Here is a 17,852-nt window from a genome sequence, read left to right as displayed (position 1 = left end):
AATAACTAATGGTTTCATCCTACTAATGACCTCCAATTACTATAACCAGCCTTTTAACATTGGACAGTTTTGAGTTCCACCTTCTCTTATCTCCTTGCCAGGACTTTAAGTAAAAGACTAAAAAACAGCCAATGAAAGAACCAACTTGAACATAACACGTATATGGCCTATACTTCCTGATTTTATTTATTTATCACCTACTTCATCATAAAGCTCGTGTACTCTGGGTTGCAATTCCAACTATCCCACTCAAACATTGCTCTCAGTTCTCTAGTATCTTAAATCCAGTGGTCTTTGTTTCATTCTCCTTGGACTTTCTCTATCACATGACACACTGGCTTGTCTCCGTCTGTCCACCCGCTGACACCTCCAGGATACAGTCATCAGTCTGCAGATCATCCAGTGCCCTGAATTGAACTGATAACCCTATGGAAAACAGATGGCTCCTAACTTGAGACCCAGCATCAATCTTTTCCATCTTCAATTAACTGCTGGACCTCACATCCATAGGTCTTTCCATTATCTGGAACTCAGAATGTCTAAAACTCAACCCATCTTCCCTTCAAATCAGCCCACCAGACTAAAAACATTTTGCTTCTCCTCGTCACTCAGACACAAAACTCTGAATCACAGTAGGGCAACAAATAAATATTAATTTAATTTTCATATATCAAATAAGCTACTACTCTAAGTTCTCCCTCCCTTTGCCATTCCTACATTAGCAACAAAAGTCCAGATCCTCTTCATCTCACATCTTTACTATTTAAATTTGCTCTCTCCCTTGCCCAATCATCCTATAGTCCACCCTTAGAAAACAATGCCCTTCTCTCAAGTTCCCAGAACTTACCATCGAGCCACTCTTTTTGCCCACTACACATACTGCCACATACTATGAATTATCTTCTCAAGTGTAGTTCCTACCTGCCCAAATGCAGTGCAAGCCTCTCACTTGGGGACTGTGTCTTATACCTTATATGCTTAGAAGAATGTCCTGCTCATAATATAAAACTTCAACAAATAAGTCTTCATTATTAATATTTTGATGCTCAATTTGAATTTAACCTAGACCATATATTTACCAAATATCAAGTTCCAAAAAAAAAAAAACCCAAAAAAACTTTTATTTTGAGGGAACCATTTGATTTCATTTTTCTGCTACCCAAATTACACAATCATAGTTAATATCATTACACTACATCAAATCTGCCAATAGCTATTTGCCTTACATAAATAAAGAATATTAAACTTGTACGTTTTATTTGCATTAGGCAAGTTGGTAATATTTTGGAACTTATATTCCAGGTAACACCAAAAATTGTTCAGTTGTCAGTTCTTGCCCACTGACTTCATGAAAGGAAGAACACAGAGTTGAAAAAAAAAAAAAAAAGGGAACCTTGCAATAATTTGAAATAAAAAGTTCTTGATTTATTTCTAAAGTTAAACAAAATGCCCATGAAGCCAAATGAACTATGCCTGTAATACCAAATTACTGACCAGTCCACGACCTGTCAACAAGAATCCACTCAAAAGAACCAAAATGAAATTTATAAATAAGCACCTACTGGCAATGGATTAAGGCAGCCTCGTGTCTATTACAGAGATTTCCTCGTCCTTGGGTTTTCAGAAGCAATGTGCTTGACTAATATACCTTGCTTTTTCCTACTTACCCATAAAGATTGACAAATAGAATTTTAAGGTTAATCCGGCATTTTCAGTTCTGGTTACTTCAGCTTTTCAAACTCACTTTGAACAAATTGCAGGAAAGCAGAAAGAATTCAGTTCCTCTAAACAGTTTCATACTAACTATTACAAGCCCACTTCAATTACAAACTCAAAGCTGCACAGTTTCTAACAACATAGTCAGCTTAGCCATGTGTAACTTTGGAAGCAACATGGTTAACAAACACAGCTATTTCACCAAATACCAGGAAATAAATTGGTATACTCCCAAAAAACAGGAAAAAATAAATCAAATACAGACCCCGTCCTTATGTTGATCTGCACGCTCCCTCCAACGTGGTAGCCACTAGCCACATGTGGCCATTTAAATTTAAATGAATTAAAGTTCAATAAATTAAAAATTCAGTTCTCCCATCATACTAGCCCATTTCAAGTCTTTGAGAGCTGCATGCGGCTAATGGCTACCAACCGAACTGGACAATCCAAATATAGAACATTCCCGTCATTGCAGAAAATGTTCTGCACTGATGGACAATGATCAAGATGAAAAGATGAGATAGGAACAAAAATAACTATAAAATACTAGAGAAATTGCCAAGTACCATGAGTGAGGTAGAGATAAAATGTTTGAAGACAATGTTCTTCCCTTCAGGGCCCACACACTTCCCAACAGTGACATTAGGCCCTGGTAATTCTTGTCGCCTTCGGTTCAAGGGGGTCATATTTCCAATTAGCCAGTTTGGGAACTAGAACAGAGAAGGACAGGTAGAAAAACAGAAAAAGATCTAGTCTCCATCCTCCTTTAATATCCCTCAAAGAAACAGGTTGTTCTAAGAGCATCAGATAGCTACCGTGAGGAGGGTAACACCTGTCTTGGCCACAGCACCAGGTTAAAGGTAGATGAATGACAAGTGATCTTAACCCATAGGGTTTCCCACCTCACAATATCTTGAAACTCAGTGATTAGCTTTCATATTTAACAAAAGGAGGTGTGGGCTTCAAGGCACATTAAAAAATTCAATCAAAACCTTTGCACAGCCAAGAGCAATTTAGAACGGATGTTCAAATGTCAGAATTGCCACAGACAAATATAAAGTCAATAAATTTTATCTTTAGGTCATTTTATATATCCTTTCCTACAGTATGTACAGCTCTAAAAATATGTATGTATTTATAAGAATATAGTTTTATATAACTACATTGTTTTCTAACTAGCTAAATACATTTCTGAAAATGTCAAAACCATTGGGGAAAAAATGGTCATGGTTGCTCAGCTCCTGCTGGGTTATTACTAACTTTGTGCATAATAAAGTGCTATGAATAAAGAAGACACCTTCCAAGAACATGCTTCTACGCGAGAATCTTCCTAGACAGAGTGGGAAGGAAATGGAAATACATTTATAAGGCAGACCATTAGCTAGAGAGAAATAATAAAATACAAAAATCAATTAATACCAATTGACATAAGTCAAATGTGGTAGAAAGTGTAAAATATGTACTTGGGCAACTTGGAACCAAAGCAGGAGAATGAAAGAACTGGACTCAGGGTAGAAGAGGAAAAATGGAAGGTCATCAATCTGGGGAGAGTGAGAAGGGGAGGAGAAATGGCAGAGATAAGCGAAAAGAAATAACAAAGAAACCTGAGGGCTAAGTGGGCTCCTAACCCTGAAGTTAATTACATTGGAGTGTTTTCTCCGTGCTGGCAATTCCCAGGATGAGCCACAGCCAAGCAAGGGCCCCCACTTTTTCTTGGGTAAAGGGGAAAAGGGGGATCTGGTCTCTTTTGGGCAGGAAAGCCACAGATATTATTTGATTATTTCAGAGTTCCCTCTGCTTTCCCTCCAGATGAATAAGCGAATGAACAAATGAATGAATCTCCCTTACCAATTTGTAAATTTCTTCTTGTAAGGTTGGCAAATTATTGATCAATCACTAGAACAAAACTCATGAATTACTAAGTGAAAAATCAGTCAATTTCTCTTTTAATTCAGTAAGTATAAATATCCAAAATCAAATTCTGTAGGAAAGAAATTAAAAGAATTAGAGCTTTGCAAGTGGGGAAGGGAGGAAACAGAAGGGGGGTCATCTCCTTCTGGGAACACAAATAAATGGAAACCCAAGGATGAGAACAAACGTTTTTCCAGGTCACCCACTACCCACAGGGTCACCTGCTACCCACAGTGCTGATCCTACAGATTTGAAGGGAAATAGAAGTTGGGCCTAGGGCCCTTTTTCTTACACCCAGCATGTCTAGCTCTTCACACAAGATTTATGAAGTTTATGATGTCCCATTATTTTGTGTTCGGTTTTTCAAGCACACTCTAATTTAAGTGGTCCATTCCCAGAGGAATCGTGGCATAAAACATTGTTATACCTTATTTTACATATCAAAAGTTTCACCTGAAAATTTTCAACTCCTCAGCAAAAAGATACATTCCAAGCAATATTCACTCATTCAACAAAATTGTGACCACAAATTTCAAAAACGCCTCTGTTGCTCAGCAAACACCAATCTAAGATCAAAGTACAGTCCAAGTTTTTGCTCAAGCTCTTAACACATGACAAACCACAGTCACATTGACGTTGACTTCCTAGGGAAGAGAGACTGCTCATCTAAGAAGCTTCCCAGTCCCACACCAGTCACATAGAATCTGATGGAAAACTAAAAACCACTGGGAAGCAAGGGGGTCTAGTCCCAACTCAATCACTCAATGTGCGTGAACTGGTGTCTTAGCCTTTCTGAGATTACATGTCCTTATCTATCAAATGAAGCTGCTGAACTCGATGGCTTCGAAAGTTCTTTCCTGATATATTATGTTATATTATATTATGTTATATTATGTCATGTCATGTCATATCATATATCACATGACATTTCTGGCTATTATATATATTACAGACTATTATATATTATAACATATACTATAGACTATTACATATATTATCATATGCAATTATATATACATCATATCATAGAGTCTAGAGAGTCTATGACTCTAGTTATCCATATTGGACAACCCATCCAACAGTTCAAATGTTTCTCAAGGGCTACTCGCCCTATTTGAAGCATTCTGTCCTCTCAAGATGTTGGGTCTGGTTACAGAAGGCATTTCCCTCAGAGTGTCTCCTGGGCAAAGAGGAAGAACCTCACAGCTTTCTCCCTGAAATTCACTATGCTTCCTGCTCAGCTGGAGGACAAACAGACCAGAAAGCAGCTTTGTAAGGCAGGGCGCGCTTAATATTACTATTTACTTACCTACATAAAGTTTGACACTTGTCGAGATCACAAAGGAAGGAGAGAACCCCCATATCAACTCTCACTCCTGTCCTTTGGTACATTATTTAGGTTTCGGGGACAGTCCAGGTACATAACACCAGGAGAATGAGGAACCCTTCTCCACTCAGTGCTGTGGATGACAAAGGGGTTCTACACAAAGTAACCTCACGTAAACTCCTAACCTGGCAGGTTATGGTGGGTAGTCATGCCCAGGCATATAACTTTTTAGTAAAAGGTTTATCTTTGCCTTAGGAAATACCTGTCCATTGTTTTTGTGCATCTAGTTTAACACACCTTTGAAATAAACCGTGACCACCCCAAGAGGGCACATAATCCAATCCCCACCTTGCTTTCTCCCACCCTCATGTGATCTTCCTTAGTTCCCTCCTTAACTTCAAAGCATTAAAAAAAAACTGCAAAACTGTCATTATCCAGAGAATTTGACATCTTGCTTCCCAGCAATTGTCATCAGTTTGGCTCAAATAAATTGTTACAAAAATTTTCTACAGGTTTAGATATTTCTTAACCTGGGGCAAGTAGCAGGGCCACATAAGGCTTCAGCTGCTACTTCTGTAAAATGGGTTAGGGTTGCCACTTCGCCTTAAAAGCCGAACAACAGACCAGATGGTACCAAGGAACCTTCCAGCATCAGGGTCTGTACTAATTCTGTGACTTCTCTCTTTGAAGCAAGTCAATTAATAACAACCCCTTTCGAGACTCAGATTAAAGAAAACAAAAGGAGATTTCAGGAATGTACTGATAAGATTAAAATCCACTCCCACAGAAATGTTCTCAAGCAGTGAAAATTAACCCCTTTTTTTGAATGGCAGGTGCTGAAGGCAAGAGGCTATGCAGCATAAACATGACTTTGAAAGAAAACAAATGATGACCGATCCCCTGTATATAAAAGACCAGCCTTCCTCACATTTCGTAAAGCAACTGAGGCTCTGAAAAGGAAAATAATTACCCTAAAACCCAGCGATGACCACATTACCTGTCTTAAGCTCTTGGAATTAAAACCAAAACCCTAAAATTTACCTGTGAGACCCAGGGTGGTAAATCCCCTACTCTCCTCTTTTTGGGGACTCATTTTGCACCATTCCCATTTTTTTACTAGTAAGCTCCAGCCAAGCAATTTCTTTTAGTTCTTGTCTCCGGCCTTTTGCACCTTACCCTCCCTGGCCTAGGTAATATATACTTAGTGTTTAGGTCTCAGCTCTATAAGGGAATTCTTGCATGATCCCCCCCACCCCCCAATCCTACCTCTGCTACTGCAACCTGCAGGCCAGGCTCCTGGTATTAGGTGCTTCCAAAGAATTATAGGTCTTTCCTTCAGAGCACTTACAAATAATCCTATGTCTGAATATTTCAATAATATCCTCCCTACAACCTACTAGACTATAAGCTCCAGAAGAACAGGGCTGGGCTAAAATTTGCTCACTATTATATCCCTAACACCTGCCACAGAGACGATTGAGTAAATGAATGAAGGAAATGTTGAGACTGCAAAAATACTACCTCTTCCACTGAATCCTTCTAAATATACACCAGGTTAAACATGGGGAGATCTCAGATATCACATTATACTAGCTTAGCGGACAAAATAAGACTAAATAGACAAAATTGGCAAGAATGACCTAAGAAGGAAGAGAGAGTAAGGGAAAGGGGAACAGTGACATCGTCCACCTCTAATGCCCGGAAAGGCTAGGAGCACCCCATGCCCACCGTCAGTCCTGCATCTTTATTACTGGCTTGTTCCAAATGTGGCCTGCTCCAGAAATAACCCCAATCTAAAAAGGCTTACCCCAACTAGACATCACCCCAAATCCTTTTCTCTTCATAGGAGCCCCTCAATTCTGAGAGTTTTGCAGAGTTAAAATCATCCTAAACCTTTACTTTGGGGGTTTCTAGAGCTGTCAGCAATCTGCTGTAGGGCACGTGGAACAAAACACAACATCTGACTCTAGTGAAGGGTTTGGCTGAACAGGAAAGGCACTATATTACCAGCCCACCACTCACAGATTCCTAGAAGAGATCTTTGTAAATTGTTTTATCTCACCCTTAGAAAAAAAATTAAATGTTTTGAAGATTTCAGATTAATTCAGCTGCAGAGACTCCATGATTTGACCACCAGGGCTAATGAAAATGCTTTATTAATTCCACATTCTCTTAAAAGGAAGGGAAATATATTGAATAAGAAATCAGTTATACAAGGAGCCCCAGTTCAGAAATCTCAATCGGGAATATAAGGAAGAATAACAAGTAAGCCATAAAACAAAGTCATATTGTTTCTTCTAATGCTTGCCATGAAACCCATGCCCTTTAGCTATGTTTATAAGAGAGTCTCAGTCTCACTCAGAGTATACTTAGTCTTATTTTGTACCAAAGGCTAATGAAATGTGATGTCTGGTTTCTATGCCCATAGTATATCAGACTCATCAGACAGATCGGAGGGAGGAGGCACCCATCAGTGGCTGCTACATTGACAGTAATGTCAAAAGCTAAGCTGACAGCAAGCAGCACCTACAAAGTCATCGTACAGTAATACACGTGCTCATAGTACAGTAGTCCCTTGTCTGCAGGGGATATGTTCCAAGATGCCCAGTGGATGCCTGAAACCGTGAGTCGTACCGAACCCTACGCATACTGTTTTTTCCTATGTGCACATACCTAGGATAAAGTTTAATTTATAAATTAGGCACAGTAAGACATTAACAACAATTATAACAACATACTGTAATAAAAGTTTTATGAATGGCTTTGGGACCATTATTAAGTAAAATAAGGGTTACTAGAACACAAGCACTATGATACTGCGACAGTCGGCCTGAAAACTGAAATGGCTACTAAGTGACTAATGGACAGGTAGCGTATACAACCTGGATACACTGGGCAAAGGGATGATTCTCGTCCCTGTCAGGACAGAGCAGGATGGCACTAGATTTCATCATTCTACACAGAATAGTGAGAAATTTAAAATTTATCAATTATTTATTTCTGGAATTCTCCATTTAATATTTTCCATTTAATATCACCATAGGTAACTGAAATCAAGGAAAGTGAAACCACAGAAAAGGGGGACTACTGTAGTTAGTCATCAATAAAAACTGACAATAAAATAAAACCATTAAAAGATATAAGATGCTTAGCAAACAGGAACCGTGTGCTACATAAGCAGAGGGTCTTTTATTCCTCAGGAGCCCCTAAAACTATCCTTAATTACAGTGAAACTATACAACCACTGTATTCATAATAGTAGTCTGAGTATCACAGAAAAAAAGCTAATCAGTAACTTCTTTAAGAAGGTAGAAATATAGATTTATTTTCAAAAGGTTTCCATAAATTATAAAACTTTGATATTTGATTCTGAAGTTTTTAATATTTGAATATTTGAAATACGCTTTAATATTTCAAGATGTGATTTTCCAAATCTTTGTGGAAGGTGCCTCACTAAAATGCCACAGTCCCAGACAAAACTGGGTAAATTTATGACTGGACTATATACATCAAGGAGAGCAGAAATAAAGCATCTTTTCTGGTTCTCAAAAGAAAATTAAATTTTATAGCAAAAGAACAAGTCCAAACTAGGAAATTCTTATTTATCAATCGGATTTGAACATCTTTAAGTCCAAAATATTAAATTAATAAATAAATGCAACCTTTTATTTAAAAACTATAGCTCACACAAACTATTTTCTATAAAGAAGTCACTGTCAATTGCAAATAATTCTGATCATTTACCAGATGTTTCCAAGTTGTTGAGGACTGGAAATATTATATCCATTCAATAAACAGAGCAATATTTTGTATGGTTCTTTGGTGGTCCTAGAAATATTTAGTTGTTTGGTAAAGTCAACGTTTTTTTAAGTAAATTGAAACTAAAGCTTAAAAAATTATTTTAAAGAAACCATGAATTCCACACTTAAGTGTAGAAAGGACAATTCAAATCAGTGAGCCAGAAAGGAACTTGAGATCAGCCTTCCGATGCATCTCCCTTCCAACACACCTCTTTAGATTGTAAACAAGTAAATATCTAAATATCCAGGACAGGCATTGTGTATTTTCTGCTTAAAGATCACACAAGACAAAGATCCTCTTTTACTTTTATTACAGACGCCCCTTTTTACTGTCTCCCCACACCAAAAATAAAACAAAGCAACAAAAAGGTAGCTCCTCCTTCTGATTTACATACATGGCCTACTTTAAAGTGTCACTTTCTCCCGATCACCTGAACCAGAAATCTTGAACTTATCTTCAGTTCCTCCCCCCACCATCTCATCTGGTCAGTCCCAAATACAGTCAATCCGCACTTTCTAGCCCCTCCAACATCTGACATTTCTGTTCCAATTGCTACAACCCTAATCTAATCCTGCCACAGGCTAACAGAACAGACCTCACCTCCCATCCATGGAGGTATTGTCATAAAGCACAGCTCTGAGCAGTCCCTCTGTCATTCATAAACCTGTAGAGCTGAGATCCAAAAGCTTCCCACAACCCAGTCCACTACATTGCCAATCTGACCTGTGGCCTTTCTGCATTCAAATATTTCTCCTCACCTAACAGTATCTAGCGATTCCCAAACACTGAAATCTCTTCTTTTTTTCTATCCTCATCCTTCACTCACTCACTCAGCTAAAATTGCCCGAGCACCACCTATCTCTCTGCCAGGCTCTGTACCGGGTTGTAGGGACACAGTGGAAAGCAAAACCAGGTAGTACTTGTCCTCACAGAGATCATAAAACATACTCTTTGCTCTTACACACCCTTCGAAAGCTAGTTCAAACATCACTCCATGAAGTCTTTATCACCCTGGGCAGTAAGTGACAATCTCTTCCTTTCTTGGATTCTTAATACATACATTTGCAGTGTTTGTCATCTACTGCCCTGCACTGTATTTGTGTTCACTTCCTTCTTTCTGTATTTGCGTGTCCCCAAAGCATTAGCACAGTGCCCTGTACCAAAGTCTATCCCATCTTAATGTTAGTTTCTTCTATAGCAGTTTTCAACCACTTGTAAGTTTTAAGTTATGCTTTTTTCATTTCCCATAAAAATGTATTGTCTTTTTCTTTCTTTCCTTAATCACCAAGGTATACTAAGCTGTGGCTAAGTACGTCATTTACTTTTGGCTTTGGAATGTGTTTATGAACTTACAAATGAGAACATCTGATGTCTTAGGAACTTACTTCAAACAAAATAAGCCGCCCTGTGGTGACTTGGCGCAGAGCTTGGCCTGTGGACAGCTCCCCTGCTGGACTCCCCTCAGCCCATTGGTCTCTCTCTCAGGCTGCCTGATTAAGACTCGCCCTCTTTTAACTGAGTCCCTAGCACCTCGGTTAAATTTTGCACTATTCACCAGGCTTATCTCAAGCACACTGAAAGAACTGAATAACAATTTGTCCTTATGAAGATGAGTGACCCACTACCCACAGTGAATGCCTAGGAGGTCAAAACAGCAAGTATTTAAATTAATCAAGATCTAGAAAGTAAAATTTGACTCTAGTGGGTCACACATTTGAGAACTGACTGGTGAATGTATACAGTTATGTCCATTTCCTCATCATGTATATTATGTAGTACTGTTGGTTATATGCACAAGTATACACTTAACACAAGCACACACCTAAAACTCAGGTGTTCAAAACAGAGCATGAAAAAAAGTGGTCGGGAAAAATACTGGGTTATTTTTGCAAGGTTAGAATGGAAGAAGGGGTAAGAAAGTATAAACCTATCATCTTTTAAAATCTAAAGAATTTTCTGAGTTTTTAGGTGAATTCTATAGAAAAACCATTAAATGTTAAGTTACACTAGTTAAGTAGCAAGAACATTTCACCAGACAACCTGCAAAAGCGGTTTTCATAGGCTTATAAAACTGGGCTTTTGTTTTCATTTATCTCCTGTTAATTCATCTATCTCCTGTTAATATATAATGATAATTAACTCAATTAATTTCCTCTCGCTCTCTTTTTTTTTTGGCAGTCCACTGAAAGGAGAAAGAGTAAAATTACACCCACAAAAGTGGAATTGTGGGGAAGAAAAACATTTTAATTACCACCACACATTCAAAACAAAACATTTTAATTACCACCTAGACATAAAGTCTGTGCACACACTGTCAGTGGTACATTTCTTATCATAGCCATCACTACCCAAGGTAGAGGGACCAAGAGCATCAGGGAGAGGCAAGGATGGTTGTGCACCTCCCCACCCCTCTTCACCCCACCCCCAGCAGGCTCAGGACAACTGGGAACTTGCTAGAAGCATAAGAGCATGAACTCCAGGGCCCACTGCCTGTGGCTTGAATCCAGGTTCAGCAACTTACTAGGCTCAATGACTTTAGGCACTATTTACCCTCTCAAGACCTCAGTTTCCTCAACTGTGAAGTGGTGATAATAATAGCACCTAACTCTTAGAGTTGTTCTGAAGATTAACTGAGTTAATGTGTGTAAAGCACATAGAACGCTGCCTGGCACAGGATTATAAATGTTAGTTGTTATTTATATTCCCATAATGAAATTTGTCTCTGAATTCAACCAGATCTCTTCTGTCTATACCATAACAATTTATAATGAGAGCTGAGGTAATAAATGATGACCCTACGGCTCTATAAGATCATATATATGTGTACATGCGCTTAAGTGGCATTCACCTTTCCATTAAATTAACCTACTTGCTACATATTAAATTTGAAATAAAAAATGAAAAGATTTCTTCTCACTTTCATCTAACCTAAATACTCCATTCCCACAAATATAATATTTCCAGGCAAGAGAAGTTTTTCTGTGTTTCAACGATGCCCTACGTTCACATTTTGACTCAAACTTATGCTACAGACTACATAAAAGAAATCATTCCTCTATAAATTATCCAAAAGTTCCCAGTGTCATTCATATCAGGCTGCTTCAATACAGTTTAAATGAAAGTTGAATGTTGTAAATTATTTAAATCTTCAAGTTAGCTAATTAGTCCTCATTAGAGGCTGCTCATTCTTCCATGTTAAAACAGTTGGTAAAATTCTTCAAATCACTACAGAAACTGCTCAGTATTCAGTCTGTAGAGTATGCCCATGAAGCCTTCTCTCCTGCATTTTCAGTACCCTTCCTTTGCAAACACAAGAAATGAAAATGAACAAGACTGAAAATGAAGACCCTCTACAGCAAACTGGGCATTAATAACCCTACACCATCGTCACCATTAGGAGGGGCATACAAAGGTTATAACAACTGTCATATTTCATTTTGCTAACTTTTGAGCCAAAAAAATTTGAGCCAAGTTTCTAAAAGTAAGCCTGTATTTGGATTACGGGGCCCAATTCCAAAACCAAGTTGTGCATTATTTGTAGCTTAACCAAAGACAGATAAATCTGTGAAAGGCTCCCTTTTTATGGGCTATTTTTGTCCCACAAGTGTGTTAGCCTATACTCGGATTTTAATTCTGATCTATGAAATCATAACCCAAAGACAAACGTATGCTTTCTTATCAACCACATTTTACTAAGACTGCTCAGACCTTTCTGCTAACATTAAGTTCTATTTGTAAATCAAGCAGAAAATTCAGACTTTCATTTCTAATAAACAGCATTACCTCATGAGGCCACTTCGTTAAATTTTCTCCACCGGCTTCTCAGTAGGTTGCCTCTTCATTCATGGAGCGCTATCGCCCTTTTATAACTAAATAAAAATCTGCACAAAGTATAGCTGTATCCAGAATACCCACAGCCTAATATTTAGAGCCTACTTCTTGATTCAAAAATAATAGTTGCATTTCCAAGGTAATAATTTAGCCAGAAAAGCAGCATTCATTCATTTATACATTTTGCAAATAAGTATACAGGAACAGGGCTGAACAAGGCCCTGTGTGACCATGTACATTAATATATTCCTTTCCCTAGACTTGTACATTATGACAGTCAAGACTGTTCTCGCCACAAGCCATCCTCCACAGATAGAAGCCACGTTACTACATGTCTTTCTAAGGGCTTTGCAGTCTCTCATAAACTTCTCAAAAGTGGAGCTGATGAGATGGATTCCACTGCTTCTGTCCCTCTCCACTGTCCTCTCTCTCCTCCAGTGTTTGTCCACGTCTTTGGCGGCTTATTCGCACCTCGCTCCCTTTCTCCTTTCACCTTGGCCCCGCCTATGAAAAACACCTTGATGTCTTCACTTTCTCCCCAGACATCCCATCATTCTCACAGCATTATCATCTCTTTGGGGAAAACTTGCAAACTCAAGAACTTCAAATGTATGTGATATCCCTTAAATTCCTTAAGTTCAACCTAACCCAAATGGAATGTCTCATCTCCCCACTAAAGCCAATCTTTCTGCCCTACTGCCTGTTTCACTTAATGGCTCCAGTAGGCTCACCATGACCCACGCTGTCTTAAGGAGTTCTTTGACTCCTCTTTTCCCTCAGCACCCCACCAACCCACCCACCCGATCTGTTACCACGTCACATGGATTCAGCTCTCTTCTTTCCACTACCATTACTGCCAATCCTAATCTAGGCACTTATTTCTTGCCCCTAAACATTCTAGAATTTTTCTAAGTCGGCTTCTACCTCCTGTCTAATCATCTTACATGATGCTATCATACTAATTTTTGAGAAAGGATGTATGTACTCCAAAACCAGAGGGCTTGGTTTCATATTCCAGCTTGGTTACTTCTTACTTCTGTGAGTTTGGGCAAGTTACCTAACCTCTCTGTGCCTTCCTCTCATCATTTGCACACTAGGGATGATCCGAGTACCTGCTTCATAGGACTGTTGTGAAAATAAAATGAATTAATAGTTGTGGAGCTCCTGGAACAGCATCTGGCATGCATTTAAATGTTTGCCATTACTTGCAGTTGGCACAGACTAGTCATTCCATGGCCTGCCCCAAAGCTTTCAAGAAAGTCCCATGGCATTCTAAGGACACCGTGGTCCCTTGCCCTGGCATTCAATCTGTCCTCAACTGACCTTTCAGCTTCAGACTGCCATCCTCCTATGGTCTGTAGGCTACCTGGGGGACAGAGCCCCCCTCCTTATCCTTGCTCTTCTCATTTCTGGGACCTTTCCTCTCACATCTCTGCCTGATAAGACTCTGTCTCACCTTCAAGCCAACTTGAACTCGTCCATGAAGCTTTTTCTGAACCCTCACTTAGATGTGTTCCCACCTGCCTATGAATTCCTCCTAGCACAGGGGTCATGTTTCTCTTACAGCAGTTATCTTTTCTATGCCTCTAATTCCGGTCATGTCATTCTCCCTCGAGCCTTAGAGCTCCTTGAAGGTAGTATGTGTATCCATCATCATTGTATTCTCTATATCATCTAGCCCCCTGTAATATTTTGGGGTAACAAGAAAGATGGATTTGTGGGTGATCAGAACCATAGCCACCTCTGTGGTATGGTAGCTGGGCAAGTCCAAACGAAATGCTCTGCCCATACTGGAGCCCTCATCATAGTTCCAAGTGATATCAAAACTCACAATATAGGTTGGATGGTCTCTCTGGCAAGTCTTTCTTCACAAGACACCAGAAACACAGTAGAATAAATCTAAGAGGAAAGTGATTTGTAGCCCCATCCTAAAATGCCAACATCAAAGTCACACCAAAAATGTTCCTTATCTATCAATACTAGAATCCAAAAACCATTGAGCACTGTGTTTAATTGGCTAAATGTAATTTCCTGCTAGATCTACCATCGCGCAATCCCAAGAAAAGCAATTCAGACCTCGGTGACTGGAGCTTGTTCAGAAACACACGAACAACCTCTGGCACATCAGTCACTGCAGAATTAAACATAATGGCACATACAGCTCCTACCCTCAGACTCACGAGAGGTCCCCAAACCCTAAACTCACCAAAAGAAAGCCACAACAATGCACATCCCCAACAATAGAGTGAACACTCAATAAATACCACAGGCAGTGACATCATCCAGGTACGTGGGGTCAGGGAACTGGCCACACTTTACTCCATTCAGTCTAGGAGAGCTGTAACCTGACACCGGGGTAGAGACCTCTTTGCTACAGGAACTCTGGGCATTCATGAGCGGCAGCAAAGGGCTCTTTCATTCCCACTTTCATTTCAGCCATTCAAGAAGCACCCTACTCCCAGCTCCACTAAGAAATGTCCTGAAGACATCAGATTCAAGAATCCCTATGATGAAGTGACAACTAAAGATTGTTTTCCCTCAAATGAAACATGTGGTCTTGAAGGTCGAGAATTCTCTCACTCTTTGCATGAATGCCTGGTGGTACCTACAAATCCTTAGGCAGAACTGCCCAAATCTCATTTAACAGGTCAAGTGCTAAGAAATTTACTAGAGTGACTATGGCTCATGTAATTATGTTCATTTAATTGCAGATTAGGTAAGACTACAAGAAAGTAAAATTAAATGTCAAAGTTAGAGTATATTAAACTCTGTAACACTAGCTCTTTTAATAAAAGGACATAATCAGACTTCTGATTCCTTATTTGTTGCTTTTATTAAACAGAGATTTATCTCTAATTAAACTTTTACTTTCTTAACTTATTAAGATATCTTTTTCCTGTAGACTAATGATCCTTCACAGAAAAGAGTTCCACACTCTTATCTTACCCTCTCAAATCCTAATCCCACAGAAGCAAAGTAACCAAAGAGAGTAAATCAGCACGCCTATACCATTCCTCAAAGGCAAAGGAAATAACACTGTGAAGTTTGGAGCACCAAAAAAAAAAATAACTTAGGATTTTTTCATACAGGTAAAATCTTACTCATAGATAGGATTTAAATACAGCTATCTCCAGATAAATGTGTCCCACTTTCCAAAACAAGAGCTACACAAACAAAAAACATCCTGAGAGACAACAAAAGACTTGCGAACTGTAAAGCTGAAGCATCTGTAATACACACACTGTCCTGGACTCTGTGGGTGCTCCATAAACACTCAGTGACTGATTCATAGGCCATTAAGAGTCTGGCAAGGGCGTTGTGTGTCTCCAGGGTCCTGCTCTGGGAGTGTTAGGAATCCAGTTTCAGTCTGTTGTGGTGGTAAGAACTAATATAGATAGAGGTCTAAAAGGACTGAGGTGTTGACAGGTTCATATTATGTTAACTTTCCCTGTATCCTTTCCCCAAGCACCTGAGCCTTAAAAAACTGGTAGTTAACTTGCACCATTGGGGGAAAGTGAATAAAACTGCCTTAAAGGTGCATAGCGTTTCCTCACCAAAGAGCGAACAAGCTAAATGGTTGAGAAAAAAAACAAAATAGAAACTTACTTTTCATAGACCAGCTCCTCATCGATGGAGAAATAGTGGGTATTTACTGTGCTTTTTGGTCTATTCCTTAAAGTAGCAAAATATAACCGATCTGAAAGACAAGTTTAAAAGATGGGAAAAAACATATGAGAAGTAGGGAAGCTGGGGGTAAGGGTGGTGATAATACTTAAAAGATCAAAATAACAACTGCTACCCATTATATAAAGAGCCATTAACACGAATTCTCGCAGAAACCTGATCTCTTTCAGAAAGAGACCCCAGCGCACAACAGTTAGAGAGGCAAGAATAGGACCTGACTGAGGGACTCGGTGGGGGGCATAGCTCCCACATCTCCCTTGTTTCTAACCAGTCGGAGCTGACAGAAGCTGGGGGTAGCGGTAGAACTGGAGATGCAAGTTTGGTTCAGAAATCTCCAGCCCTCAGCCGTTGCGGAAGAGAAATAGAGAGGCGAGCCTTCCCCTGCAGCTCCAGAGACCTCAAGAAAAGGCAGGGAGGAGAGACAGCGGGGTGTGATTGGGGGATGTCCTGAAAACCGAGGCCAGCAAGTGAGTATAAGATAAAGGGGACCTAAAAGATCACCCCGAGCAGAGTCCCCACGAGCTTCTGCGTGCAGAAGCGCGGCAGAAGCTGGTGGTGTCCCAAGAACCGGTGGGGAGGCCATCCAAGGGAGCTGCAGAGGGAAGGAGGGACGCAAGAAAGACAAGAGAAGCCGGAAGCAGGGGGTCCTCGGGGACAGGATAGTAGTAAGAGGGGCTGAGAGCGCGCGCAGCGGCTGCAGGACACTAGGGTTCCCGGGAGAAACCAGGGGCAGTGGCTGGGACGTAGGGGCGAGAAGTGAAGTGTTGGGGGCGAAGGAGGGTTGGAGGAGGCGGGGCAGCTGCTCCTCACCTTTCATGAACTCGCAAGCCCCGATTAGTTCCCCTGACTCCGCTGCCATCTTAAACGAGATACGCACGGGGGAGGGTGGGTCGTGGCCAGCTGAGGTCACCCGCCCCCGGGGACTTCCCCACTGCCCAGGAGCTGGGGAGCTTGCAGTCCAGAACACCGAGCTGGACAGCGAGAGGCAGCAGGCGCCGACGGCGGAGGCGGCTGGGGGGTCAGAGCGCCGGGCGCCCCGGGGACATTCCGTGGGGAACTCGAGCCCGCTCCGCGCGGGGCGCACACGCCCCGGGCTGTGGCCGCTCGGATTCCGACCCGGCTGTTGCTGGTGCTCCGCCGCCTGGGAAACGCAGACCAGCTCTCACGGCCGGGCACAGTCTTCTCCCGGCTCCCCAAGTGATCATGGAGGAGCAGACGTCTGGCCCCAATCGCGCCCGTGGCTACTCGTGCGGCAGCAGGCAGGACTCTGGTGCCCGCCGGCTGGCAGCAGCTGCTCGGGCTCCTCCTTCGCCACCTCCTTTCAGCAGCAACTCTTCCTCCTCCTCCTCCCCTTGGGTCCGCCCCCAGACCTTTCTCCCCGCCCTCCCTCAGCCCCCTCCACTTTCACGGCTCCGCGGCCATCCCTTAAAGGGACAGCCCCTCTCCTTTCTCAGTGCGGCCCGCACCCGTTACCAGGCGCCGCGCGGGTCGCCAAGAGCCGGTTGCTAAGGCTTTGTTGCGGTCCACCAATTGCGGTACAGGAAGCGGGGCCCTCGGGTCGCAAAAGCCGGGCGGGGCCTCC

The 17,852-nt window shown here is 41.1% G+C and overlaps 1 protein-coding gene across 3 annotated transcripts in view; it reads right to left on the bottom strand.

Annotated features, from left to right (window-relative positions):
* Positions 1-17,590, bottom strand: part of CDC14A (cell division cycle 14A) — a 134,983-nt gene extending 117,393 nt beyond the window's left edge. For 2 of the 3 annotated variants that reach the window (XM_074318476.2, XM_088799461.1), the window contains exons 1-2: positions 17,081-17,576; positions 16,193-16,283 (exon numbers count right to left, since the gene is read on the bottom strand). In XM_074318476.2, coding sequence (XP_074174577.2) covers positions 16,193-16,283; positions 17,081-17,129 — 140 coding nt within the window. In that variant the 5' untranslated portion in view covers positions 17,130-17,576. Of the gene's footprint in view, positions 1-16,192; positions 16,284-17,080 lie in introns of all 3 variants that reach the window. The other variant, XM_019747037.3, reaches the window with a different exon arrangement.
* Between the last annotated feature and the right edge of the window lie 262 nt (positions 17,591-17,852).

This window comes from Rhinolophus sinicus, chromosome 7 (assembly GCF_057876585.1).
Source record: "Rhinolophus sinicus isolate RSI-liver-muscle chromosome 7, RSI-T2T, whole genome shotgun sequence".
Classification (NCBI taxonomy): Eukaryota; Metazoa; Chordata; class Mammalia; order Chiroptera; family Rhinolophidae; genus Rhinolophus; species Rhinolophus sinicus.
Note: the sequence above shows the minus strand (reverse complement) of the source record. Positions and strands in the feature narration are given on the sequence as shown.